General features: G+C 34.7%; 1 protein-coding gene across 2 annotated transcripts in view; it reads right to left on the bottom strand.

Moving 5' to 3' along the window:
* The window catches only part of LOC108234726 (cadherin-18), a 130,554-nt gene that overhangs the window by 21,596 nt on the left and 81,768 nt on the right, over positions 1–27,190 (bottom strand). For both annotated transcript variants that reach the window (XM_017414127.3, XM_017414126.3), the window contains exons 5-10: positions 22,878–23,045; positions 21,214–21,401; positions 20,152–20,405; positions 10,047–10,183; positions 6,180–6,301; positions 3,050–3,167 (exon numbers count right to left, since the gene is read on the bottom strand). In XM_017414127.3, the coding sequence (XP_017269616.1) occupies positions 3,050–3,167; positions 6,180–6,301; positions 10,047–10,183; positions 20,152–20,405; positions 21,214–21,401; positions 22,878–23,045 (987 nt within the window). The remainder of the gene's footprint in view (positions 1–3,049; positions 3,168–6,179; positions 6,302–10,046; positions 10,184–20,151; positions 20,406–21,213; positions 21,402–22,877; positions 23,046–27,190) is intronic.

The raw sequence follows: 27,190 nt of genomic DNA, 5'->3' as shown, positions 1-27,190 counted from the left end.
ATAAATCCTTTGTTTTTATTGGTCTTCAGTAATATTCTAATTTTCTGATATGATGAATTTGAGATTTTCATTTGTTGTCATTTGTAATCATCAAAATTAAACGAAATAAACATTTGAAATATATGAGTTTGAATGTAATGTATGAATATAATATACAAGTTTCACTTTTTAAATGGAATTACTGAAATCAATTTACTTTTTCATGATATTCTAATTTTATGACCAGCACCTGTATATATAAAGGATTATAACATATAACTATAACACAATATAGTTTTGGCAAATTTCTGAAGGAGTTAGCCCCTATACATACTAGATGAAGACCTTTCTATAAACCAAACCAAACCAAACCAAAACATAAGCTAGAAAGTGGATGATCATTGCAGGCTAGGTTTTTAGGGGTGTAATAAGAACACATTAGGCTCCTCATTACAGTATACAATGCTTTTGACCATGCACAGCAATAGTAGTGAGGCTGTGGTGTTCTGTCATTGTGGTGGTACCTTATCAGGGTCTGGGAGAAAGCAGGGTGACAGTGGTCCATAATATGGGGCCCGTGTACACTGAAATAGCTTGGCTGTCAAAATTTGAAGCAGGACCTGTTATGCTGGCCTCATGCCTAGGCTACAATACCATCATCAAGACAAGGTCGTGGAAACAACCTAGGGAAGACGTGATATCTGTGGATGTAGCATCGTGCTAACATGATCTTTAAACATGCAGATGCATTCTGACACAGTTTGAGAGTCATGAAAAGCATGTATTGTGGTGAGGGTGCAAGAAACTATCCAAGGGACGTAGAAAATAGTTTTTCCAAATTTACCACAATCCAGCCACGTTCTACTAGATGGTATAGATTGAGGAAAGCATAACAGGATCATCATTCAGTGGGAAGGGGACCTTAGGGGAATCTTAAAGCGCTCTTACTTGGGAAATTACTTTGAGTGCAACACCCCTTTCCTTATTCTTGGTAAGTGGCACAGCAAAGTTTTTTTTTTAGATTTATCGCTGGTTTCAATTTAATCATATGGGTTTTCCTATTTACTTTGTTAAAGCCACACACAGGCATGTTTCACATTTGTCCTCTTTTTTTATCATTTGTCAGAGAAGTAAGGTGCTACACTCTTTAAATTCTTATCCATGCTTGTTTAATGTGTACTTTATCGTTTCTTTTCATCCAAACATTTTGAGTGCTATAAAATCTGTTGACCACCTTTTTCCCCCCTTCAGGAATAACGTCTCTACCTCTACCAAGTACATCATCCCATGCTCAAAGATCCCTTTGTTCTTTCCTGTCCTCACTGGCAAATATTAGAAGAAGAAATAATCTGCCCATCCTACACAGGATTATATCAAATAATCTCATCAGAGAATCAAAAGCCTATAGGCTAGTATAGGAACCAAAACACAAACTATAAGGCACAATAATTCAGCATCAACTGCAAACCTACTAATAATCCTTTGAAAAAAGACCTTCCTTCCTTCCTTGTGTGTGCTGGTAATACTTTAGTTCAGATGGATTTGTTGGAACAAAACTTACGAGTTTCACAGAGATCATTTGCCAGAGCAGAAATTATTTCCAAATGGTTGGTCTTATGAAAGAAAACAAGCATTTAATTTGGACTTTGCTTGAAGTAGAACGATTAGCTGTTTCCAATAATAATAAGTAAACATTTCCAAAAAATGGGGTTTTATGCTGAGAAAAATGAAGCCAGCATGATTATTTCTTTAACTTTGAAATAGAACAATGAAATGCCCCTTGGAAGAGTTTTACTTATTGTCTCACCCCTTTTTAGTCTCTAAAAATGATGTAATGAGAAAACCAAGATTTTTATCCGCTTTCTTTCAATCACTAAACATCATTCTTTTAGCAAGCGCTTTTCACAAAAAAATAAATAAATAAATAAATAAATAAAATAAAATTTTAAAAAATCATGATGACATTCGTAGAGAAAAGCAAAGACTTTGGATAATAAACGTCCGACTGTAGCCTGAGGCTTTACACCAGGCTCTGAATACTTAAACATACTTAATTTTTAAGAGGTATATTGTTTGAAATGCCTGAGGAATTATAGTCTCTGTAACAATGATGGTGTATAATCAAATTAAAATGATTAACTAAAATAAATATCCTGTCTTCTCTTTTAACACATACCATCAAACATCCATTTCAGTTGGTTAATTAGTTGACTTCAGACTTGCCTGAGGTTATTGTGCGTTAAACTGGGGCCTGTTTACCCATTATTTTTGTCTATTAAAAGTATTCCTCTGCTTTAAAGGTGAGCAGTGTCCCTGGAGCATGGCTGCAGTCAGTTCTTGACTTGCTTTGATTTCTCTGATCCTTGCGAGTTGTGGGCAGACACAAAGTGAGGGACGTCTCTCAGTGCTACACATGAATGCAGGAAACCTCGTCTCAGCAACTCACAGTAGTAAAAGTAGGCAGGCGTAAGCTTATTATGGTAAGCAATTGGACAAAGTGCTAAAAAGAGCTATCTTCTGTTATCACATTTTATTTATTTTTTATCTCTCTCATGTGACCTTCATTTCTGTTTTTATGCTTCTCCCTGGCATCCGAAGCGCTGTGAACTCTTCTTCCTCAGCGGGCGACCGTAAGATCTTCTGGCTGAGAGCTTATAAAAGCCCTATGATTGCAGACCACCCCAGGGCTAGGTATTCACCTGACACTGAAATTGTTGCTATGGCAACACTCACTGCCGGCCATAGGCAAGCCCAATATAATACACAGGAGGTGGAGAGTGGGAGCGGCAGAGTGGATAATCCATTTGACAACAAAAAGCGCCAACACACCAAAGCTCCATGACTCTTATGTTTATCGCAGACTGGAATCGAGCACCGTCTCAGCAGTATCTGCATCTTCAGAAGCTTACCACACCCACTTGATATGAAAACAGTGTTACTGCTCTTTAAAAGAATGAGGGAATTAGGACGACCTATAAGAGCTTGGTAATACGGGCAATGCAGAACCCTCTGTGAGTAGAGCGCAAAACTCATAAGAAATGCCCACAAACATGTTGATCACTTTAATTACCTCCATTGTCTTTTAAGGTGAAGTTGGGATTAACTGGTAGATGGCTGGGCAAGCCAAAAGAAAACCGCTGTCCATTGGCAAAGTCATCCTTATCCACTGCTGTGACGGTCTGGATCACCTGTTGGTCGAGGGACACAGAGTAAATCTTTTACTTCAGAAAAGCAAAACTCACTTTACCTCTTGCATCATTTTAGGATCATTACTTCTTTCTGCATGCCAAACAAAGACAGGTGTGTATTTCTGAGCAAAGTCTAGATCATACCTAGTGAGAGAAATTGTTCCTTTTAAACTACATTTAAAAGGATACGCAGAAGTGTCCTTTACGCATGCATGGAACCTGTAGAACAGTTCCTGCTTCTTCTGAAGGAAAACTGGTACCTAACAATGACAGGGCTGCTTTTCAGTGTGCCTGCCCTGATTATTTGTACTTTTTGCTTAAATTATTGCTTACGTACCTATTTTTTTATTTTTTATTTTTTATAAAAGTGGCTTTATTTCTTGATGTTTCTTTTACTAGCAAGTAGTTGTAATTCTGCTGCTGTGTCACTTAATAGTTTGTAGGTGAGTAGTTAGCTGCCACAACTATTTAGAGAAATTTGCTTCTGCTAATTTAGGATTTTTCTCATATTTAAAAAAAAATATGAACAAAGGGTAATCATTATAAAGTTTGAAATTTTTCAAGTAAGTATTTCTTTTTTGCTGTTGTTGTTGTTGACTCAGGACAGCTGTCTCAAACATTTTTTATGAAAATCCAACAGATAAATTCTTTTTTTTTATTTTTCTTGTCAGATAAGCCATGGAATTTATGATGTATTTGCTCACAAACACAAAATTAAAACCACAAATTGCCACTGGAATAATTTTTGAAAAATCTGGATAGCTGAAAAAATGCCTGTTAAGTAAAAAAATGCCTGCCTTAGTAGGTGCTAAGTTGTTTTCTAAGTATAGGCTTTGTTTTGAAAATACAGGCTAGAGTGTTTTTGATGTTTTTATGCATTGCTCGTTTGAATTTATTCAGTGATATGTAAGCTTGTTGACAGAGACCTTTGTCTGCCAGCGATGTAAAAAAAAAATGCCAGTCCCAAATGAATAAATAATTTGAGTATTTCAAATTATGTTTCAGATAATGATAGAATTATATTTCTGTTTTTTCTACATACAAAAATAAGACTTTAGATCAGGTTATTATTGCGTATATGCAATAAATTAATAAACATTGATGAATTGCTGTAACTGAAGGCAAATATTACGTCAGCTGACTGCAATATTTGATAATACATTTAAACCCAAGTGCTGCATATTATATAAAAATGTGTTGCTATCACATTTTCACTATGAGCAATATTAATATTGCAAAGGATGGCTTGGACTGCAATATCATACACCACTGTGTTCAATGTGCCATGCATTCACTCTCTGTAGCAATTATATATTTGGTCATTCAGATAGATTAGAATCATACATTTATAGACAATGCATGGAAAAAAAACAACCAAAAAAAACAGCAATAATATTTTATTTTAGAAACCTTTGCATTTAGTTATTTTTGTTATACCAAAGCAACAAAGCTGTCAAAGAAGGACTCTTTGGCTATCTATTAAAACTTCAACAAAACACCTAGTTTTAATGATAAACTAGTATGTTCAATAAATACTGTGATAAATACTAATAGTCTTACTGTTGTCGGTGGAGAGGCAGAAATATCAGTTACAGCACAGTTTGCAAAATAATTTGAAGAAGTAAGTTAAATTATTCAGTTGGTACTGGTATGTACCATTTTCAACTTAACAGAGACTGAGTACCTGTTTTTCCAATATTACATTACCAATGCCATGCAGCCTTATTTAAACTATTAGGTTGACTCTGACCATATTATTCATTGTTTATTTGTTTATTCAAAAGCAGTTTTGTTGGCAAACCATTAATACCTACTAATGGAGGATGTAAGTAACTTTTTGCTTTAAAACACAAACTTTCCATGAGTCCATTTATCATTACACAAGCTAAAAATATAATTTTATATTTGAATCAACACCAGAACTTGTGCTTTTTCGGTACTAATGTTGTATTAAGGGGGAACTTTTTTCCCACAAATCTATCCAACTACTATTATAAAGCGACTCAGTATTTGTTCAAGCACTGTTGACTTTAAATACATTACCAACAGCTTGATTATGCATTACTACACAAAGCTGTGGTTTTTAGGTATAACTAAGAATTATGGCATGTACAATAAAAGTACTGAAAACCAACAGGCATTTCTATAGATATATTTGGCTGTTATTCAAATCATTTATGTCATAAACATAAAAAAGCTGTCTGCAGTTTAACATACTATAGGCAGATATTGGAGACATTAGTTTATCACTAGAATTTGGTGTTTTCTGGAAGTTTTATTAGATTTAGAATTACTAATCCTTTGACAACTTAGAAAATATGTGGTATAAAAAAACTGAAATGCAAAAAGTAAAAAAAAAAGAGTAATAATACTCAGTTCCTTTCCATTCATTGTCTACTGAATGGTAGGGTTCAACTGTCACCAAGAAATTATAGTTTTTATTTAATCCCCTGAGCCCAGAACCCTTAGCTTACAATTTAACTGTAATTCAAATTTAATACAAACTTCTATTAAACTTTTCGTCCACCGGCTTTGAACTATTAAAAATGTATCTAGTTGGGTCTTTCCAGTCTTTACTCCATCATCCTTTGCAGACCCACCCTTTCAGTCATTTCCTTGCTGCTGATTGCTCTATATCTCAAAAACCTTCTTAATTTGAATGAATCAAAGACTACTGAGAGCAAATTGGAATGAGCTTCGATTTAGAGCTGTCATGGTTTGCTGCTGAGATACTCATTTTGAATAAGGGATGATTAAGCAGCTCTCTCCAGCGCCGTCAGAGTTGTTACAGCTCTCGTCTCGCTGAGCAACCCAAAATGCTGAGGGAAACAAGAGTTAAAGCAAAGAGTGCAAGCAGTCAGGGAAATGACTGTAGCTGATGTGCAGCTTCTCGCACTTTTTTTTTCTTTTTTTTTTGAGTAGTCTTTGAGGTTGAGGAAGTTTTGAACGTGGTGGGATAAAGGCAAAGTGGAAAGCAGAAATGTGTGCCTGGCATTTCTTCCACTGAATCACCTGGTTGGGCCTTGAGTTCTCACAGACAATGACTTCCTCGTCGGTTGCTACTTCGGGCGCATTGTCGTTCATGTCCAGAACCTGGACAGTAACGGGAACATGTCTGAGAAGGCTGGGGTTGTCTGTAGCAAAAGAAACAGAAAGAAGAATAAAGAAAAGTCAAATGTAAGCTTTTATAGCTAAGTCAAACATTCTAGAAAGCTCAGAAAACAGAAACGGTGCACATAGGATACAAATGGTACATTATATATATATTACTATAAAAAATCCACCTGAGATCATTTTCTTCTAGTTAGTCTTTTTTCTTCTCTGTATTATTAAAGAGAAAGCAAGTTTTTTTACACAAAGCTGTGACATTCATCCGAGATGCATCCGTGCATCTATTTCTCTGCCTGTGATGAATTAGAAAGTGACGTTTTGTTTTTTTTCCTTAACTTAACTCACCTAAATTATTAGATATTCATATTGTTCAGTGCAGGGCAATGCAGTTTATTTTTGAGTTCACAAATGTAAAGGCTAATCACATTTTCATGGATATAAAAACTGAGATGAGAACATGTCAGTTAAAGACTTGACTATTTGGGCAAATCATTTAATGTACTGAATGTAATTGAAGTTAATGAATAATAGCAGACTGGAACAACCTTTCATGAAATTCTAAAACAACTAGAAAGATGCACCACGATAAGCACCCCTGAGTGAGGTAGCTGGCTGCCAACCCCTGAGGAACCAGTGTCCCAACCACTGTCCCAGATAATGAATTGTGGTCTGAGTGTGTAGCACAACTGAGGAGTTATAAAAAAAACACATTTGTTCAGCAAATCCACCAGTAAATGCACAAAACAGTTACCAAGGTGCACATGTCCTATGTAAAAAGGCATACTTTTATCTTGCACATACAAGACTCATAAATGAGTGTATGTGTATACATATGTGAGCAAGTACATTTGTTTGTTTGCCTTTCAAATGTCAAATGGAAATTTAGAATTTGCATTTACAGTATTTAAACCTACATGAATTTACATTTCAAGTAGCAACGAGATCCAATTAAAAGAAGGAGCTAAATTTCAACCTTCTATTTTCTAACTCACATCTTCTCTCTGCATATTTTCTTTCAAATCTCAGCACAATGGTTGTATTGTGATGCCTTGCCTTTCTTCATGACACTGTGAATCTTTGGCTATTCAAAGTGGGGGGGAAAAAATCCTTGCTTCTTTAGTGTCTTGGCATGCATTGCATAGTTGAATACTAAGGAGAGGTGAGTAAACAACGAACATTAGCATTCAGATCCATTGGCAGGAGAGATTCAATATTGATTTAATTAACTTTCAGTGAAGGGAAATATATTGAAACAATTGAGACTGATTTGATTTTAAAGACATGAGGAAATACCCTCAGTCCAATTTATATACACTTTGATCATCATGCAAATGATAATCTAACTACTGTTTCCTTTAAATTGGTAATTTTACAATTAATTGAAGGGGTATTAGGTTATGATACATACTGCTGGTTATCCTGTTTAAACACTGAGCAGCTGGACATGTATATTAATGCGATCTTCAGCATGGTTCTGGTGACTACTAAGGTGTTCCAAGTTCTTGCAATTTTTCTTCATGTTCTTTCAATGCAGTTTTTTTTTTTATTTTATAAATTACTGAATCATGTGAAGTGGAGTATATTTTACCACACAGGTACCTTACTCAAAACAGCATGTTTTATGAAGGGTTAGGTGGTAACATGGTAGAGCTAGGGAGGATATAAATCTAGCAACTATATTGCTTTGATTACCTTTAATAAAATCTCTGCAGCAAAGTTTACACTTGCCAATCTCAAGGGCATATATTTTGGCAGCACTTGAAATTATGCAGTTACATCTCTTTATGATTATGTACTTCCTATATGACTTTTCTAAGAAATGAATTTTCCTACTTCTCAGTATTACTATCTCTGTAGCAACACCTGCTGTTTAGGAGATAAATAGATCACAACTCAAATCTATCTGTTGTTAAAGAAGATATTAAAAGCATCTAAAATGCAACAAAATACATGCGGTTATAAGACAACAAGACAAGCAATTCTAGGCAGAGAGTAATATTGTATTCCATGGTATAAACTAAGTAAGCTTAACAAGATATAAAGAAATGAATAACATCCAATCATCTCATCCAGTTAAAGTGCCTTTAAATAACAAGCTGAACATCTACTGTTCTGTGCCTACAATGTGCTAAAGATTTTATTTTGGAGGTAAAGGGAGCATGTGTGGTGCTGATTCATGTTCTCATTGCTTTTTATGGAACCCTTCTTTTATTGATATTGATTTTGACTCCAGTGTTACTCTCTATGAATTTGAACCCAGGCTGCCCTCTGACGATACAATCCCCTCAGGGTGTCTTGTTATCTAGTGGGAGCCAGAATGGAAGGAGAAAAAAAAGAAAACGGGAGAGTCAGAGCGTATGCCTTTTATGTTTTAATTGTTTATGTCGAAATCTTGCTGCTGCGGCACAGAATTCATTGATGAGTTTCATGCAGTTCTGATCTACAACGTCTATAAGCTTGAGGTTAAACACAGGGAGTTAAAAGAAAATTAGTTCAAACTCATAACTGCCACCTTGAGCTAGAAATTGATGTTTTCACCACGGTTCAGTATGATAAGCTACACACGGTTTGTATCTTAAGACGGTAAAATCAAATTTACTGTTATTAATGTGCAGGCTAAAAAATATAGGACTGCAAAACAAACTTGGTACTTTATGTTAAGTACCAAGACTGAACTACAATTTATGGCCGATACCTAATAACATTTAGTTTTAGGTTTTAGACATTTAAAACAAAAATAGCAAACATATAACAGTTATAATGAAAGAAATTCAGCTCCTAAGAAAAGATAAGTGAACTCACTCACACCTTTACTCATTCATGATTATTACTGCCCAATGCTAAAGGCAATATGTTTTTGCCCATGTCTGTATGTGTTCGTTAGCATTAGCTAAATATCTCATTAAACGGAGGGCAAATTTAAATGAAGCATTCAGAAAGTAGCCATTGGACGTACAACTCCAAATGATTAACTTTTGGAGTCAACCCAACACAAGATAGCTGCCACAGCTAATCAACCTTTTCCAACACAAAGATGGAAATATTGCATCTAATTTAATAGATATTTAGTTCAAATTTGGAGTGGTAGTATCTGACCATCATCTCCAACACGTAGTTTGAGTGCAACACTTTGCACAACACTTTTGCTTAAGGCTTTAACTGTTAGCAGCAGTGTTGTCTGTCTTTTAACAAAATATCTCATGACCACTGGATAGATTTTAATGGAACAATCCGAAAATAATTACTGGATGTGCCTGTACAACTGCATAACTTTTGGAGTCAATCCAGTTCTTGATGGCTGCCACAGCTAATCAACCTTAGCCAACATAAAAATAACTACACCTCTGAATTTTAACAGATTTTGAGTTAAAATGGGTGTGGTAGCAATTTACAAGACATACTCCAAGTGCGGATAAATTGTGCAAAATTATTTAAAATCCAAGGTATATGAATATTGTGTGAGATTACTTGTAATGTTGTTTTCAAGGTTTGACCAAAATGGTTCTAACACCATCATTTCTCAACATATGATGATCTTAGTCTAAAACTAAAACAACTGGCAATGTGTATTTATTCAATAAATTTCTTCACATTTAGTTTTTAGCCTTAGACATTGTTAGAAGTCAAAATAGGTGGTGTATATAGTTCTTAAAAAGAGATAAGTAAACCCTCCAACTTTACTTATTCATGATTGTTCTCAAAAGGCTTTCTTTGAATGCTCATGAATGAATTGATAGATTAGGTTTTCTCATGCACGTGGGTACCTACCAACCTCCGAGGCCATTACAGTGATGTTGTGCCATGCTACATCTTCCCTGTCCAGAGGCTGTGTTGTACGTATAACTCCGCTGCTTTCATCAATTCTGAAGTTTCTTTCTCCATCCTCTTTGCTGTCCAAGTAATATCTGGAAAGGAAAGGAGAATATGTACTTACACAAACACATACATTTTACACAAGTTTATCAAAATGAAAGAATTGACAGGAGAAGACCATACAATTAAATAGAAATGTCTCTCAAACATCAAACAGAAGAAATTTTATTCTTATAATAATCCTGATGATACATGTGGAGTGCCCAAAGGTATAATTTCATTTGTTAAATACCATGAAAACAAAATTTAAAAATAGAGTTTGAAGTAATTAGTGTGAACTTTTGTTTAATTTAAATGTTACAACATAGTCATTGACAACTTAGGGTACATATTTATGCATTTAACACCATTAGTTTGCAAGGTAAATGGACAGACAAAACTTGTGAAAAAAAGGTGGTTCAATAGTTTATGGTACTGAGATCAAATCTTTGATAGGAACTTTCTGAGCAAACTTTAAATGTGAAGTATTACCCAATTATCCTTTTTTTTCTTTTACCAGACATTGGTTAACGCAATGGTTTTCAAACTGTGGGGGATTCCTGCTGAGGGGCCACAGGGTCATGACAGGGGAGGATGCTAACCACTTTTTTAAATTTTAATTTCATTTTTGGTGCTAAATTTCTGCAAGCAGAACTAATGTTTAGACACTGTTGTCACTAGGAGTTGTTTTTGTGTTACACAAACATAGGACATGGGCTTCGTGCAATGCCGGGTTGAGAGTGGATCCACTCCTTACTCTTCAGCTGGCACATGACCTACATAGAGGTGATGACAAGCAGAGAGGAAAGAGTTTTATCTCTCTTTCATGGAGGAAAAGTTTGCTGTTTGGAGGAGGTGTCACATTAAATCAGGGGCGAACTGTCAGAGTGATAACGGTCAAAGTGGTATAAACGCTGCTCTTGGTGCTGAATTTGAGAGGGACATCCAGAGTATGGATTGGCTGATATGGCAGTTGTTGTTCCAAATCTGTTTAATAATAATGTGCACCAGTGTGTAAAATTTGGACATTTGTGTGGTGTGTTTGAAAACCCAAACTGCTGACAGTATGACATTTACCAAAATAATATTACCCAATAAAGTGTTACACCTCAGTGATGTTAGTAAGCCATTTTGTGGTATGGTAACTGTGTTGGAGATGCATTTCACATATTACTTGAATGTAAAAAATAAAGAAAATGAAGTATTCTTTCCCCCCTGTGTGTAAACTGATTGTTTTCATGTTTTCAATCTGAACATGAAAGAATACTTTGTAAACTTGGTACTTTCCTGAGGAACATGTTGGGAGTCTTTGGTTGAGCTTTGGTGTTGCATCGCATTGTTATTAATCTGTATTTTTCCCCCCTTTTTTAATCAAACTGGTTTATTTAATCTGTTTTTTTGTACTCCATACCATTTTATACATTTGCGAGTTAAAATAAATGAATGGGAATGGAACAGATTGAACTGTTCTATTGTTTGTTTTTAAGCATATGCAATAGAAATATTCTCACTGCAGCCTTTTATACTGTGACAATATTGAGCTCCTTTAAATTGAAATTTGTTGGGTTTAAACTTTAATGTTAAGGGTCTGAAATGCTGATTGCAATTTTCTTTGTTTTTTTTTTTGAACAATCAGAGACTTATAGAGCAGACTATTTATTTTTCTTTTGGCAAAGTCATAGTGCTACTTCTTTATTTCAGAAGAAAAAAAAACACTAAATCAATGTTGATACAAAATGGCAAATCAGGCAAGTCCCATTGAGATCTCAGATCTCTTTTTCAATGGAGGCCTGGGCCTGAAGGCAGCCTAAACATGCATGTTTTCAGGCTGCCCATGTGCTTGTTTTCTAAAGAAAAACAAAAAAACTGGGCATTATTGTCACCTGCATTAGAATTCTTTCCATCACTTCTCATGACATCGTACCACAGCTGAAGCAACAAACCTCAACATCTTTTTTGAGACCATTCCTGTAGATGGATTTCTGAATGAGCTGACTAATACATCATTACCTCTTGAAGGCTCCTTTTAGACCTATGAACATTGTTATATCACTGTTTTCACTTACTGGATAATAATGTTTATTAAAATTAAACTGATACTTATGTGTAATACATGGTTTCTGCCATGAAGTATTAAGTTAACCAGCCCAGAACATGTGTTTTGATCATACGTTTTTTTTTGTTTGTATTTTGAGGCCATAAAAGGTAGTAATTAATTTAGATTATGTGAAAGCCATATGTTGTTAAAATTTATCAAACTGAAGAATTGAACACAATGCTAAAAAGATTTAATCAAGTGGAATGATGCAAAGACAGAAAACTCAAGTGAGGTGCAGAAAATCACAATCTGACGGTGATCTGTTTAGGCTTTGGTATATTTCAAAAACTGGTTTCCCCTGTGTCAGATTTTTAATCAGCTTTAAACTCTTAAAATCAATGTTTAAAGAGCAATATTTTAAAATGGAATGAAAGACAAGACAGTGTTCTCACAATGATGTTTGCAGAACCTTAATGAGTTTTTAGCAGCTACAGTTAAAGCACCTTGTAAAATATGGGCTCAGTTGATTCTCTCCTGAGGTCAAGTATAAAATGAGGGTTAACTGTGTAATCCCTAATTTATCGCCTAATGACCTATTTACAACTTTAATTCAGCATTCATTCTCAGTGTGACACAACCCAAGTTGAAATCTACCAAATTACTTGACAGCTGGAAACTGAACAGAAATAATAAAAGCTAAGACTCAATTTATCGGACATTAACTTTGATTATCATTTTACCCGGCATCTAAAGTGTACACTCTCTTTTTATTGTCTATTTTAAACATTTATTTAATGTTCAGGCTCATGACCATTAAGGCTTTTGAACTGTTAAAACAAATGTCTTTCAGCAAGAGAAAAAAAATATTTTTCTTATGTTTTTTGTTTTGTTTTTTTCTGTTTACAGTTTGTAGGGGAAAGATACTTTAAGGGAAAAAAGGCTTCAAATTACTGTCACTGGTGATGAATGTAATTCATTTAGTTTTGTATATTTATTTCTCATTTCTGCAGATCAATAGTACAAGATGTATTCCAATTTGAAAGAGTAAAATGTTTGATTTTCATTGGTAAGCATACAAATTTAAAAACTGAAATGCACTAATTGTAGCTATACACAAGCAGCAATATTAGAGTCTGACTGATGCATCTGTAAGCCAATATTCTGAGCCAATAATGAACGTTTTTGGAATACAATTTGTTTAGCACAAAGTATTATGTTTTTTGTTTTTATTTTCTATGAAGCATTCATTGCAAAATGTAACACCTGGGGTCATTTAGAAATTTTGTTCTCACACTCTTCTTCAGTAGAACACATCCAATATTTTCAGCTTTATGTGTAAAGATTTTGACTGCAGTCTAAATGGGATCACAGTTTTCTCTTCCTGTTGCAGAACGCTCAACACCTCATACCTGCTTCATGCCCCACCAACACCACTATAACCAGAGGATTTTATAGAAGGTGTAAAACACAAGTGAAGTGCATGAGCTCTACAGTGAATGGACTCAAACACAGACGTTCAAAAGATTTTATGATGGTCAAAGAAACGGAGGTAGTAAAAAGGAGGAACTGCTATAACTGTAGGAGGTGTAAACTCGAATGATCCAAACTTTGTGATCTTTATGAAGCGCATGCCGAGTTCACAGTTTATGTGTAAAATTAGAATTGTAAATTACAGATGAAAAATATTTTCAGAGCCTTAATAATGACTTGTTAATTAGCCAAGTGTTGAGTGTTGTTGCTTGTGCTTATTAGCCATCTGGAGCTTGAAACCTGCTTGCCTAGCACACCATGTCATTTTTAGACATTGTTCAGGTCGACATAGAGCCATAATTATATTTGGTTTTATTTTGACAAAATAGTATCATAAATGAATGGTTAAGATTTGTTGAAGAGTAGTTCTGTGGAAAGGTTCTGAACAGGTAATAGATATTTCTTTAATGAATTCAATTTGAAAAAAAAAAAAAAAACATTTCATGTGACAGCTAGCTGCTATTTGCACTTGCAAAAAAATATAGATTTCTATGTATATAACTGTTATAAAAGAAATAATAAAAAAAATAATCCCTGTTAAAAGTTTATCAAAGGGTGGTTGAATGAACCACCATAAAGTTTTTGATACTGGAGTTGTTTTAAGACTGCAGCAATACACTTTGTTCCTGGCCCCACTTGGACTAACTTGGATTAGCTTGTCAGTTTAGTCAGAAAAAACCTTCTTTTTTTCCAAACTGAGGTTGTTTAAAGGTGAAGACATTAAAAGGCTGTTCACACCAGTTCTTCAATGGGTCTTTAGCTTTTTGATTGTATTTGGATAGGGCTAAATACAGGTCTGAACTCTCTTAATGCACATTTGAGAGGTTTTCACTCAGACCACTATGGTCTGGATCCATTTTATTAGTATACATTTAGTAGTCTGAAAACAATTTATCCTAAGCCAAGCTGTGGGATCTCCTTTTGAACTGACCTGACCTCACACAAGCAACACAGTTATTACCTGGACATTTATATGTGGAAGAAAAAAAAAATAAATAAATAATAGTAATAAAAAGAATTAAACTCAGTTGCCAGCTGATTTAAAACAGTGAAATATTGGGAATATTGTGAAAACACTTTGTTGTTGTTAATAAGCATTGTTTTTCTTTCTTTCTTTTTCTTGGGAAGTGGGTTTTTTATGAACTGTTTATCAGAATTAGTCTCAACATAATTGCCCATTTTGTTTTTGTTTTATGAATCAAAGTAGATTACATGAAGTTGTATGAGTTTTTCTTCAGTTGAAATTTTCTTCTGATTATGTTTCAGAACTGATTGGACCCACTGTAGTCACTGAAAGCTATAATGTGCTGTGTCAATCACAGAACAACAAACTGAGCAGCATCATAATAAAAAAAAAACAGATGATGGCTGTTAGCACGCAATAGTTCTATTTTATTTATTTATTTTTTTTTCAGAATCCTATGTCTTTGCTTTGAGACACAGTTAGGTAATAAAGCTTATTAAAAGATAATTCTACCAAAATATGACTCAAATGCCTCTGAGCTATGTTTATGTCAAATTATTATACTGTAGTTCAGTTGTTTGTTAACTAAAGTTTTTACATAAACATTACCTGATCTGCTCTGTCATTTCTGACAGCTGAGTGTGACAAGACTCCCTGTATCTGCGTACAGAGTGGGTAACTGGCATTTATTTGCAAAAAAAAAGAACATTATGATGTACACATTAGGTGTGAATGCAATCCATCAGAGCTGACCATTTGCATCCAAATCACCAGAGATTGATTAGAAATGACAGGTCTGAACAGCTTCTAAGTGTCCAAAACTTTTAAACATAACCCCACTCCAAACAATTTGAATTACCAGTTTAAGATAAATTTATAAATGATGATATGCAAAGGACTAACCAACAACGTTTGGTAAAGTTCAGCAGAAAAAAATAAAAAGAAATGTACTGGCATTCTTTGTTTTCCTTCTTTTTTTTCCAAACACATCATAGGAATGTCTGTGATGTGATTGAGAACTAAACTGTACACACTGCCCAGTTTAAACCACTTGTCTGTAATATTTAATTTATATCTGTGGTAATGAAGTGAAAATACACACATGGAGTGCAAAACTTCTCCATGCATGCTTTACATTCACATCACCGCAGGGTAATCACATACATCATCCACAGACTCCTAAAACCAGTAAGTTTTTAAAAGAGCCTAATCATTAGCTACCTTTTGACCAAGTTTTAAAAATTAGAACAACAATACATCCTTCTATGAGGTTGTGGGGATGTGTGGTGCTTTTATTTATGCTTTTACATATTGCTGCTTCTAGAAAACACACCAAAAAAAAAAAAATCATCTCTGAATTGCAGCTTTGTCTTCATGACTTCTCCTCATCTCATTCACAGCCCACTCACTCAATACAGACTGTGCTACACATAGCTGCCCTTTACTCATTGAAAAAGACATGAATGGCAACAAATTCTGCTGAATCGTTCCAAAATGTGAGATAATTGAGACATGAAAGTAAAAATCAAATGCAGGGAGGACACAAAAGTCAGAAATATTTAGTGGTTTAAAGCGCCATGCTGAAAATACCAGGTACTCCCACAAGTACACGCTTTCAACAGAAGTAATTTTGGAGATACTAGTTACTTTGACTAGACCCTAGTTTTTGCAGTGGAAATGGATGGAGACAAATTCTCTTGACAAATACTGAAACAACACATCCAGACTTTTCAAATATCTATGTTTTCTTGTATGTGTTTCACATTATTTAAATTGCCTAACACACACCTTTAGGTGATCAGTTTTTCATCTATAAATTCTAATGAGGGCGTCATTGTGACAATTCACGAGTTTGTTCTCCTTGGGTAATCACAACTAGTGGGTTTCTGAAGTACGACTTTTTATCTTTGTCAGCCCTATTTGAGCAGCCAAAAACTGCACAAAAATTGTCTTTTATAGTTTAATGTCAGTTTAATGTTAAAGGTTCGTTTTATCGGTGCTCCGTACCACCAGTCGTTCTTTGTGTTAGCTCAGTCATTTCTGTTTATCCATTGGAGCATGTCTTCCAATATGGCAGCCAGACAATGTGTAAACAAACTGACATTATCACGAAGTGCTCTATTTTACAGTTGTTTATATTTCTGTGTACGTAACCAGATCAAGAACCTTGCATTATCTTCCCTGATAAATATTATAATGTTGAAAGAGCAAGTAAAGCTAATGACTCTTGAAGAACTTTGGAGTTATTTACATCCCACTTTCACAATGTTCCCATAATCTGAAATGTTGCTTCACTAACATTTTTTTTTTCTTTTCATTGCTTGCTTGGGCAAAGTTCTGATGATCAAAGAGAGCCAAATACTGAATTCTGCTGCATTTTACTTTCATATCCAACATAGGGAGCAGTAGTAGAGTTGTTTAACTTTCTGCATTCAAGAGTCTGTCATCTAAATACTTTCTGATGTTTTGTTGTTTATGTGGTAAACACCTGGAAGTGATGTTATGTTGAAATGGACAAGGAATCCCACAAGAACACCGGTGAGACTCCTTTAATATGTAAATGACCTTCTTGTTTACAACAGAGCTTTCTAACTGTGTTACGATTCTGACGTGAATCAAATAATCAAACTTCAGCCAGTCTTTCCACATTAAACTGTATATCATTTGCTAAGGGCTCATTTCATGCAACATATGGAGGGTACAAACTATTACTGCTGATACAAACAAACTGCCAGTAATAGTTTTAAATCCAAATTAATAGACTGATTTGTTATTATTTCTATATTCTTTTCTTAGAAATTGATGGATTTTAGATCTTAAATTCATATTTTCCCTTTTAACAAGATACCACAGCATCAATCATTCAGAGTAAACTAGGTAAATAATTTTGATATTCCGTAACTTTTTCTATAGTAAAATGGTCTGGGGATTATAATTATGGCCTTATTATTATTATTATTATTTTGAAAATCAAAAGTCCCCCCCTTACAGATCTGACAATTTGCAGAGAGTATGTAGATAGTAGATTGAGCTTTGCCAGACAGAAAAATAAATAGGTTGAAAAGTTAGCCATAATCTTTTTAGGAGATACTTTGAGCCTCTTTTGCATCCTACATAACTTGTTGCTGTCTTCCTGTTAGTCAAGACATAAATTGACAAGTCTAAGAATAGAAATCCAGCACTCAAATTGCTCGTTTGCTTAGCAAATACAATGAACGTTTTACGAATCCAAAATCTGGTTGAAACATTTTGTCTACACAAGAGCTCGTACAGCCTGTTTCATAAGCAGCAGCTTCGGTGTACCTAGACTAACAAATATAGCAATGTCTACAGTGCTCCATCTGTGTCAACAAAGAATAAATTCACTTACAGCATTAAAATGTGGGCCACCTGCATTTAGAAAATGCTCACAGTACAATACACAATCACTGCAGCTGCATATAAAAACGTGGTAAAAAGAAAACTTAAAGTGTGAAAAGATAACTTTTCTTAAATTTAACCTTAACTGCTAAACTGAAGGCTGCAAATTGGAAACTAGCTTCTGAAGAGGCTTTTGGTATCTAACTGCAGTAAAAGCAGGCAAAGATGACACATTTCTGCACGTATTTTTTCTCTCGTTCTAGTCAAACGCCTTACCTTTCTTGCCTACACAAATTTTATATGCTTCCACACTACATGTCAGCTATAGAGGTATTATACCATCAAATATACACACACACCAACATGAGCCCTAAATGACAAAATGTTGGCTTCTTTATGAGATGTGGGAGCTGACTGGTTGATGCATGTTTCCCACATGTTCCTCCACACAGCTGTTTCTGCTGGCTGTCGAGACAGCTGAGAACCAGAAACTCAACACCAGCATAAATGCTTGACTTGGCTGACGATGACACTAGCTGTCATACACTTCCACTGCCCTCAACATTCCACATACATTCTGCACTACAGCCCACGTGCCACTGAATACCAAACAGGGCTCTGGGGAGCTTTGGAGTTTGCCAAATAGCAGTCACAATGGACCCATGTGCTTGCTAACCAGTGCATTATTACTCCTGTGGATATTGAAAATGCATTCTTGTTCGGTTATGCAACTGTTATTGCTTTTTAGCATTTCTAATTTTTGACAGTTTCGACTAAAACACTTGACATATTTCACAACAAAGTATAGCACAGAGAGCAGAAGAGAACAGTGTCAAAATTACATCCTTGAAACTCGCTTCTTAGCACCCTCATTTGTTGTTACAATGTTTTTTTAAAGCATCATCTGGAATCTTATTACAGACTGTTAAATGAATTTTCTTCATAATAGGCCAATGATAATATCAACCAATGTTTTGTGGGATGTTCTTGTTTTTGAGTTTTTGTGTTTTACTGCTGTTTACAAAATAAATACCAAAAAAAAAACCTTGACTCTGCAGCTCATGCCACAGCCCTCAAATATGATCCTATTACACACAACAGCAGCAGAAGATTGCTTCCTATTGATATAGGAGCAATGGTTAATCTCCTAAAAAGCATCAAGTTGACAAATATTCTATCATTTTTCTGAAGAATATAAATAGAATTCAAATTTTTTACACAGAGTGCAGTTGCTGGAGTGTAGCGCCATGAAACAAGGCACCTGTTCTGTACACCGCCTAAGGCTGGTATGATTTTTTTTTTTCCATTCCCCAACAGTACACAAGCGTCTGTTTAGAGTGCATACAGATGTGCAAAGTAATTGTATTGCCTCAGGTTACTTCTCAAGCTTGCAGACAAAATAACCAGCTATCTGGTGGAGCAAAAAACCAACACAGAGCCACGATGAACACTGAAAATTTAGGTAGAGAGTAACATTGTTTAGGAGATTCAACCTAAACAGCAAAATAAAAAAAAATAAAGTATAATCTTAAAAAACAAAAATTTACAGCATAATATAATAATAATATTTTGGATGTAAAGTAATGCATCTATGTGAAAGCTGCAATGTGAATTTTGTCAAAAAAAATTACCAAAGTTACGTGTATATATGTATATATATATATATATATATATATATTACACAAAAATACTTTCTATTGGTTGTTTTGGATGTAATTGTCCAATGTCAAAGCATCTTAGTACTGAAAGCAGTAAATACTAAGCCTAACAAAAATATCAAAATAATATTTAACTTAGATTAAAGGAATAACTAAAACAAACAAAAACAAAACCCATTTTGTCACTTGGGCCGTTGAGAAATTAATGTGCCACAAACCACAAATGTCTTGCAATGAACATCTGGAAAGCATTTAGTTGACAAAAAGAACTAATTTCATTGGCTGGCAGCCATCTGAAATATCCTTAAGCCCAGAATAAAGCAGCATAACATTACCAACCTTTGGCATTCCATATAATGCACATTTATGGGAATAAAATCTATCAATTGATGACCATTTTTTGAGTGAATATTACCAAAAGACTATTCTTCCTACATTCAGCAGATTGTGTGTGACTGTAGTTTATCTTACCTTACAGGACTATTCCTGCTATCTGGATCTCGAGCTGTAACTGTGCCCACTTCCGTGCCACTTGGGGAGTTTTCATAAACGTCCAAGATATAGTAATCCATAGAAAAAATAGGGGCCTCGTCCACATCCCCCACGGTGATTTTAAGGGTGGCCGTGTCTTTGAAAGAGCCAAGAAAGGAAAAACGAGGATCCACATGTGTGTTCATTCCCTCGATGTGCAGTGTGTAGGTCTTCTTTCTCTCATAGTTCAGAGGCTGTTGGGAAAAGGCAACATGGGGCCAAAGGATTAGCATGCGCATAGCACGTGACTGCTGTACTAACAGGTTGATGATCACATTTGTACTTAATTCATCCTCAGAAAAGTGACAGCTGAACAAACTACTAAAACATTTTGACAAACTGTAAATGGTTTCCACTGATTGACAACACTGTTCCAGGTGCTGAGTATAGAGCAGGTGTGAGGTTAGAAATTGAGCACAAACTGAGATTTAAATGTTAGTTCTGAGTTAAAACAATGTAAGGTAGTCTTTAAATGTAATATATAAATATATATATTTAATCAACAATCTAAAATTTCTCCATATCTCTGACGTGCCACAAAACCTATTTTCTATAACATTTGCTCAGGTTTTATTTGAAAATAAAAAGCTATTGTTAAGGTGAAGGCAGTCCTCTAAAGTGATATTGCACTGATCAACAATGGACAAAGCAAACAACGAAACATTGATCTTTTATGACCGAGTGAATAAATGAATGAATGCAATTGTTTTGACAACAATTTCCTTAATTCACAGCAGAATACCTGTCTCTTATTAACAGTCACTGAAATATAGACCTTACAAATGCTCAGTCAACATCTTCACAAAGTCAGATGTAAACAAAGAAAGATAAAAAATAACCTTTGAAGAAATTTTGATTGTGTTCTTATATGACTGCAACCATTATTTATTTTTTTTGTTTTTTATTTAACTGAAAAATTCTTATCCAGATATTAAATATCCAATCACTGCACATTCTCCAAGGAAAGATCTCAGTGCTGTGTTACTGTAAGCTCGTTCTTACCTTTTTGAGACTGATGATTCCCTCTCTTGTTTCTCTGTCCGTGGATATTGAGAACATATTGGCACCCTCTGAGTTAATGATGCTATACTTTATGTCTGCATTGACACCAAGGTCTTCATCGTTGGCTTTAATCTTCCCTACTGGTTTCCCAACTTGAGCAGATTCAGGGACATAAAGTTGGTAATTTTCTGTGGATGAACATTGATGTGTTACCACTTAGAAACAGCATAAACTTCCCCTGCACCACCAAGTTGTCTGAGGTTTTTCTAAAAGGGCTTTGCTAAGCAATTTGACTCTGTCACCATTTGTTCCTGGGGGAATGTCATTAAAAATACTCTGCAGTGCTTCAATTGACATTAAATGCTAAACCGAGGTTGATTGCACTGCAGCAGAGATTATCCAACTTTGAGGCAGACATTTATTCAGAAAATGTTGATTTTTATTTTAAACTGCAGCACAAATGAAAAACTCTGAGCTGAGGGGGATTATACTTGATGAGGCATTTTCATTACTTAAATTTATCATTATAATGGAGAAAATTCAGACTGCAAAACAGAAGGTTTTGATGAATACTTATCTAATTTGGGTAATTATGGAAAATTTGACCATGGTATTAAACTACTGAGTCACACAATGAGCATGATATATCATAATAAGGAGTGCTGACATTCTTAGACGGATGTGTAGTTATAAAATAAATCAATGTTAATGTGAAGAAATATGCTGAAAACTAATTTAAGCAGATAATAAAATACACAAACAACATTTTTACCTTTTCATTTTGTAGCACTTTTTTGATGAAAGCGTTGCAAATATATATATATATATATATATATATATATATATATATATATATATATATATATATATATATATTTTATATATATTTTTTTTTTTTTCAGGTTTTATTACTGCATTTGACACCTGTGCTGAAATGCTTTTATCTGCACAAGGCCAAAATGTTTTGGTTTTACAATCACCTAATGCTGTGCTTTAAGCCAGAATCTTCAAGTTCCAAGTTGGCATAATAAACCAGATCACCACCACCTATCACCCCCTTAAGTTGGACTTCTGAGTTGAGAAGTTACAGGTTTATCACCATCCCTGACCTCAAAATCTAATATCGCTGTTTTGTCCATGGACAGCAGTTGTGCTAGGGGCAGTAATAACCTATTTATTTCCATTTGTGTCAGTTTGTATCTCACTGATGCTGTACAATCTCTATTAGGAAGATTGTAGCTATGAGGTTAGAATGCATAAAATAAAGGAAACACATTGTGTTTTAACTTGTATTGCTAATAATAGTTAGCTGATGTCATTGAGTATGACAATTAGCACAACACAATGTTTTTTTGAAACACAGTTAAGTTGGGTATGTCGCCATTCCTAGATGAGAGTTCTGACTTCCAAGACAAATGTAACATAGCATACGAAAGTAACATTACAGATGGCTTTTTAACTAGAATTGTTTTTCTAAGAAAATTAACTAGAAAGATAGAAAAACAAGTTTTTTTTTTAGGCAACAAATAAATAAACTTTCGAATGTGAAACACTGGCCAATGTGCTGCCTTCCAATTTTCTCCGTTCCACACTATTTTGACAAATGCATAAAACAATGACATTATTTGTATTATAATGAATGCTAATATATTTTTAGTACATACTTTGGGGAAACTTGGGTGGGTTGTCATTGACGTCTGTCAGAGTGATGTTGATGGTGGTGGAGCCAGAGAGGCCTCCAACCTGGCCTGCCATGTCTTTGGCTTGGATAACAACCGTATAGTGTTCTCTGGCTTCCCGGTCCATGTCTGCTAAGGCAGTCCTGATGATTCCTGCAAGGTTGGAATAAAAAAAAACAAAAACAAAAAACAGTTTGATACTGTAAGATAGTGATAATGTTTTGTAAAGTATATGCATATAACAGCAGAGTAAACTATAAGTTAATAGCATGAAAGAGAGAGAGAAAAAAAAGGTTTGTTTTTCAAGAAGTTGTGGATCAGTGGTTGAGTGGTTTTCATCAAACTAGAAGAGCAGTGGTTTATTTTTTATTTTTTTATCTCTCTCTCCTTCCAAACCTTTTTCAAGTATGAACTATTCACACAGTGCTGTATCACACTTTCCAGACTAACAATATCCCTCTTTCATCTTTTAATCTCTCGTTCTTTCATTGTCAAGGCTAACCCTTCCTCACTTTCTATTATATTTAAAATGACTATGCAACCTTGGATCATGGCAGAATGCAACAATCTAAGGCACTCACTCTGTCACCCTTATTTCTACAGTAACCCACCAAACGTAGCCATGAACTTTCACTATGTGATAAATGACTGCAACTTTGCTCACAGAAAAAAAAATAAATAAATAAAAATAAAACACACCTACAGTTGCATGATAAGAAAGGGCAGTTGATAGATGATTTACTAAATATAAAATAACATTCTGCATATTTTTTTTCTTACTATATATTTGCAGGCATGCCAGAGCTATGCTTAGTACATATGACTTTTGTGTGCATGTGTGTTTATTTATCAATCCACTAGGCTAAGCTCCGCTTGTTTATTATAAATACAGCATTTTTTATACACGTTTTTTTTCCACCCGCTACTTTTATCTACCTCACGGCGCGAGTGTGCGCGCACCAACAGTGACATAATTGCGCTGTCCCCGCCCCGCGTTGTGCACCTTTTATAACTTGGAGTGGGCTGCGCACGCCGCGCTCCATTCAACTATCTGCTCTCTTTCTATCGTATTTCCACTGGTTTTGTAGCATTTTTACTAAATCACAGTCAACCGGCGAACGGCCACCTACCACCGGGCTTAGCCTCTTTTCTGGGGGAAACCCTGCAGATCAATTCACCATCAAATGCAAATACACCAGGCATTTGCAGATATTATTTAGGTTATCTAAATGAATACGTTTGGTTACATCAGTGCTTAAGTTTTAATTGTGTTATTTTCTTACAGACAAGACCCTCTGGTTACCACTGGTTATGTTTCTTGAAGCATGGAAATCTGAATTCATAATTTAAAGTTTTAATGCAGTATGTAAAGCATAATAAATACAAATAGAATGTGACAAATTGTACATAATAATAAAAATTATGTATTATTATTCTTTTTCGTTTTGCCCTTTTTCTTAGAAATCCTTTTCCGATTCAAAAAGCTTGAATTTCACCCAATTCCTTTTAGTAGGTAATGGATGCAGTTGTTTTTTTGTGTTTCCTTGGGATCACAAGAGGCAGCCATATGTTACTCAATATGTCATTTTCCTCTCTCTTGTTGTCAGACAGAAAGCAATCCTTTCGCCTCAGGCTGAATAATCATTAAAAGTGGGTCAAGGAGCCAGGCAGCCAGCAGTATTAAGATCCAGGGGATCTAAGGTTACACATCATCTGTCACACAGAACACTGACTGAGGTCCGAGAGACTATGGCTAAACCTGGATTTACAGGAATCAACAACCAAAGGCTGAATATGTGGTAAATGACCTGACAGACCCAGACTAGGTGGCAATGACAACACTTCTCTTTCTTTTTTTTAAAAAACTTCATTAACGAATTTACAAAACATCAGAAGAACTGTCAGTTTTCATGTAATGTCTCAAACTCTAAACTTCCCAGTGTGAGGATATTCCTACAAATGAGCAGTGAACAGAATTTCTACAGCCACAATGACATAAATAAGCTAACTTGCTCCTCTTTCATGTTTTTGATTGCTAATGTGCCTGGATTTTTTTTCCAATGAAAAAGAGAGCAATGCTGAACTGTGTAATAAGCATGGTGTTTCTAAAATGTGGAGGAAAAAACATAGTATTTCAAAAATTCTACCTCAAGGCCACAAAGAAACCTCATGCTGTGTAATGTTTGATAAAGTAAAACTAGGCTGAAACACTTTTTTGTTCAATAAAGCTCATTAAACTATATCGGTGGTGGTTCATTTTGTATTATGTACCAATTCTAATAGTGTCAACAGCTTCCACTGTGTCATTCTGTATATATTACCTTTGCTTGCAAAAGAACAACCGTTAAGTGGGACAGCAAGCAAGGCAGGCTTCATTTCAAGGCACATCAAAGCAAGTAAATTTACTTTGCTCTTCAGGTAGCTTCCTCTCTGTTACTATGTTAAATGTTCTGTAATGGCTCCATTTGCACTGTGATATCACTGCACAAGTCATTTTATTATTCAGCATTAAATTCATTTTACTTTTTGATTTAAAAATAATATTAGCAGCATGTCCTAAATAGTTTTTGAGGAACGCTCACCCTAATTAAACCTGAGTCAAATTAAGTGTGGGTTGATAGTAAATTATGCTTTGGTCCAAATATAAAAAGTAAAAAATAAAAACACAAAAAAGTAAAAATCTGACTTATTGATAAAATAAAATTGGTCTAACTCCAAGTTAATTACTTTAGCTTTCTCAAGGCTGTTTGGCGCAATTTTGCAAAGCACTGCAATTACCCTTTGGGGTGATTGTCCAAAGTGCAAAATTATAAATGGGAAGAAAAAAAGGGTTTCAATTTTTTTTTTTTTTTACTTTTCCTGACACTAACCGATCCATGTTAGGGTCCAAGCCAAATTAAGTTATTCTCAGCCCAATTTGGAGCAATTTTGACACATGAACTAATAGTTCAAGTGGCTGAATCTCACCAAGAACTGAGGACAAAATGGAGGGAAAATGTCAAAGAGGACTTGAACTATGGTCTCAAAGACAATGTGAAGAGGGAAAAAAGAGAAAAAAAAAAAGTTTTTTACAGAATATGAGTCATGGTTGCAAAGATAAAACTCCTGTGATGCCTGTAAATACTTGTCAAAGCAACAAATTTCATCATTGCAATTGGGAAATGTGTTCAAAGCCGAAGACCTTATTCATATCTCTCCTCAAACTACAGAAATTGCCATCTACAAATAGTTAAGACTTCAAAAGAACATGAAGTGCCTGTTTTTAAACTCCCACAGAGAACAAAAATATATGTTCAACAGGATATTCTCAAGATTCAGAAGTATTTTCATGTCATCACAGTTTTGCTTTTTTTTTTAAAATGCCACGTCACAGCAGGTATCTGTTGCTTTTCTTTGTTCCAAAGCTAATCAAAGTGCTGCTAACAACTTTTCTGTAATGATACAAACTCTATACACTCTACAGCAAATCCTGTGTTATTATCTGTAGCCTTAGTGTTACTTTAACCAGGAGTCCACAAAACACTGGATAACTACAGCTATTATAAAGTTACTGAGAAATAAAAATAGATTATATAAAAAATATCTCCTTTGTCCTACCCCATTTAATTTGTTGCAGTTTAAAAAATATAGAAATAGATCAAATCACATCATAAGAAGAGCAAAAATTCACTATTATAATGTGAGGTTAGTTGAACAGAAGAAGAATGTATCATCTTTGTGGAGAACCATTAATTGTATTCTCAATAAAAATCATTCTAAAAAACAGTTACCCAATGAATTTAAAATAGGCAAGTCCACAGTCTCAAATCCACGCCAAATTGCTAAAGGATTTATAGACTTTTTTTCTGATGTAGGTCCATCATTAGCTGCTAAGATTCCACCTAGTCATATTGGACCCTTAGAATATATGAATTCTCCAATTTCCAATGATTTTAAATTTGAACCTGTTACTGAGGACGAAATTAGAAAAATAATTATCAAATTAAAAGATTGTTCACCAGGACATGATATGATTGACAGTAAATTACTCAAAGCAATTTGCCCTGATATTATTAAACCATTACTTTATATTTTTAATCTTTCTTTAGACCAAGGTGTTGTGCCTGTAGAGTTGAAAATAGCAAAAATTACACCAGTCTATAAAGAAGATGACCCTGCTATTTTTGACAATTATAGACCAATTTCTGTCCTGCCAGCATTGTCCAAAATTCTTGAAAAACTTGTTTACACAAGAGTAATTAAACATTTGGACAAAAATAAAATTTTATATGCTCATCAGTATGGTTTTAGGAAACAAC

The sequence above is a fragment of the Kryptolebias marmoratus genome, linkage group LG21 (assembly GCF_001649575.2).
Source record: "Kryptolebias marmoratus isolate JLee-2015 linkage group LG21, ASM164957v2, whole genome shotgun sequence".
In the NCBI taxonomy this organism is placed as follows: domain Eukaryota; kingdom Metazoa; phylum Chordata; class Actinopteri; order Cyprinodontiformes; family Rivulidae; genus Kryptolebias; species Kryptolebias marmoratus.
This window is presented reverse-complemented; position numbering and strand designations above follow the sequence as displayed.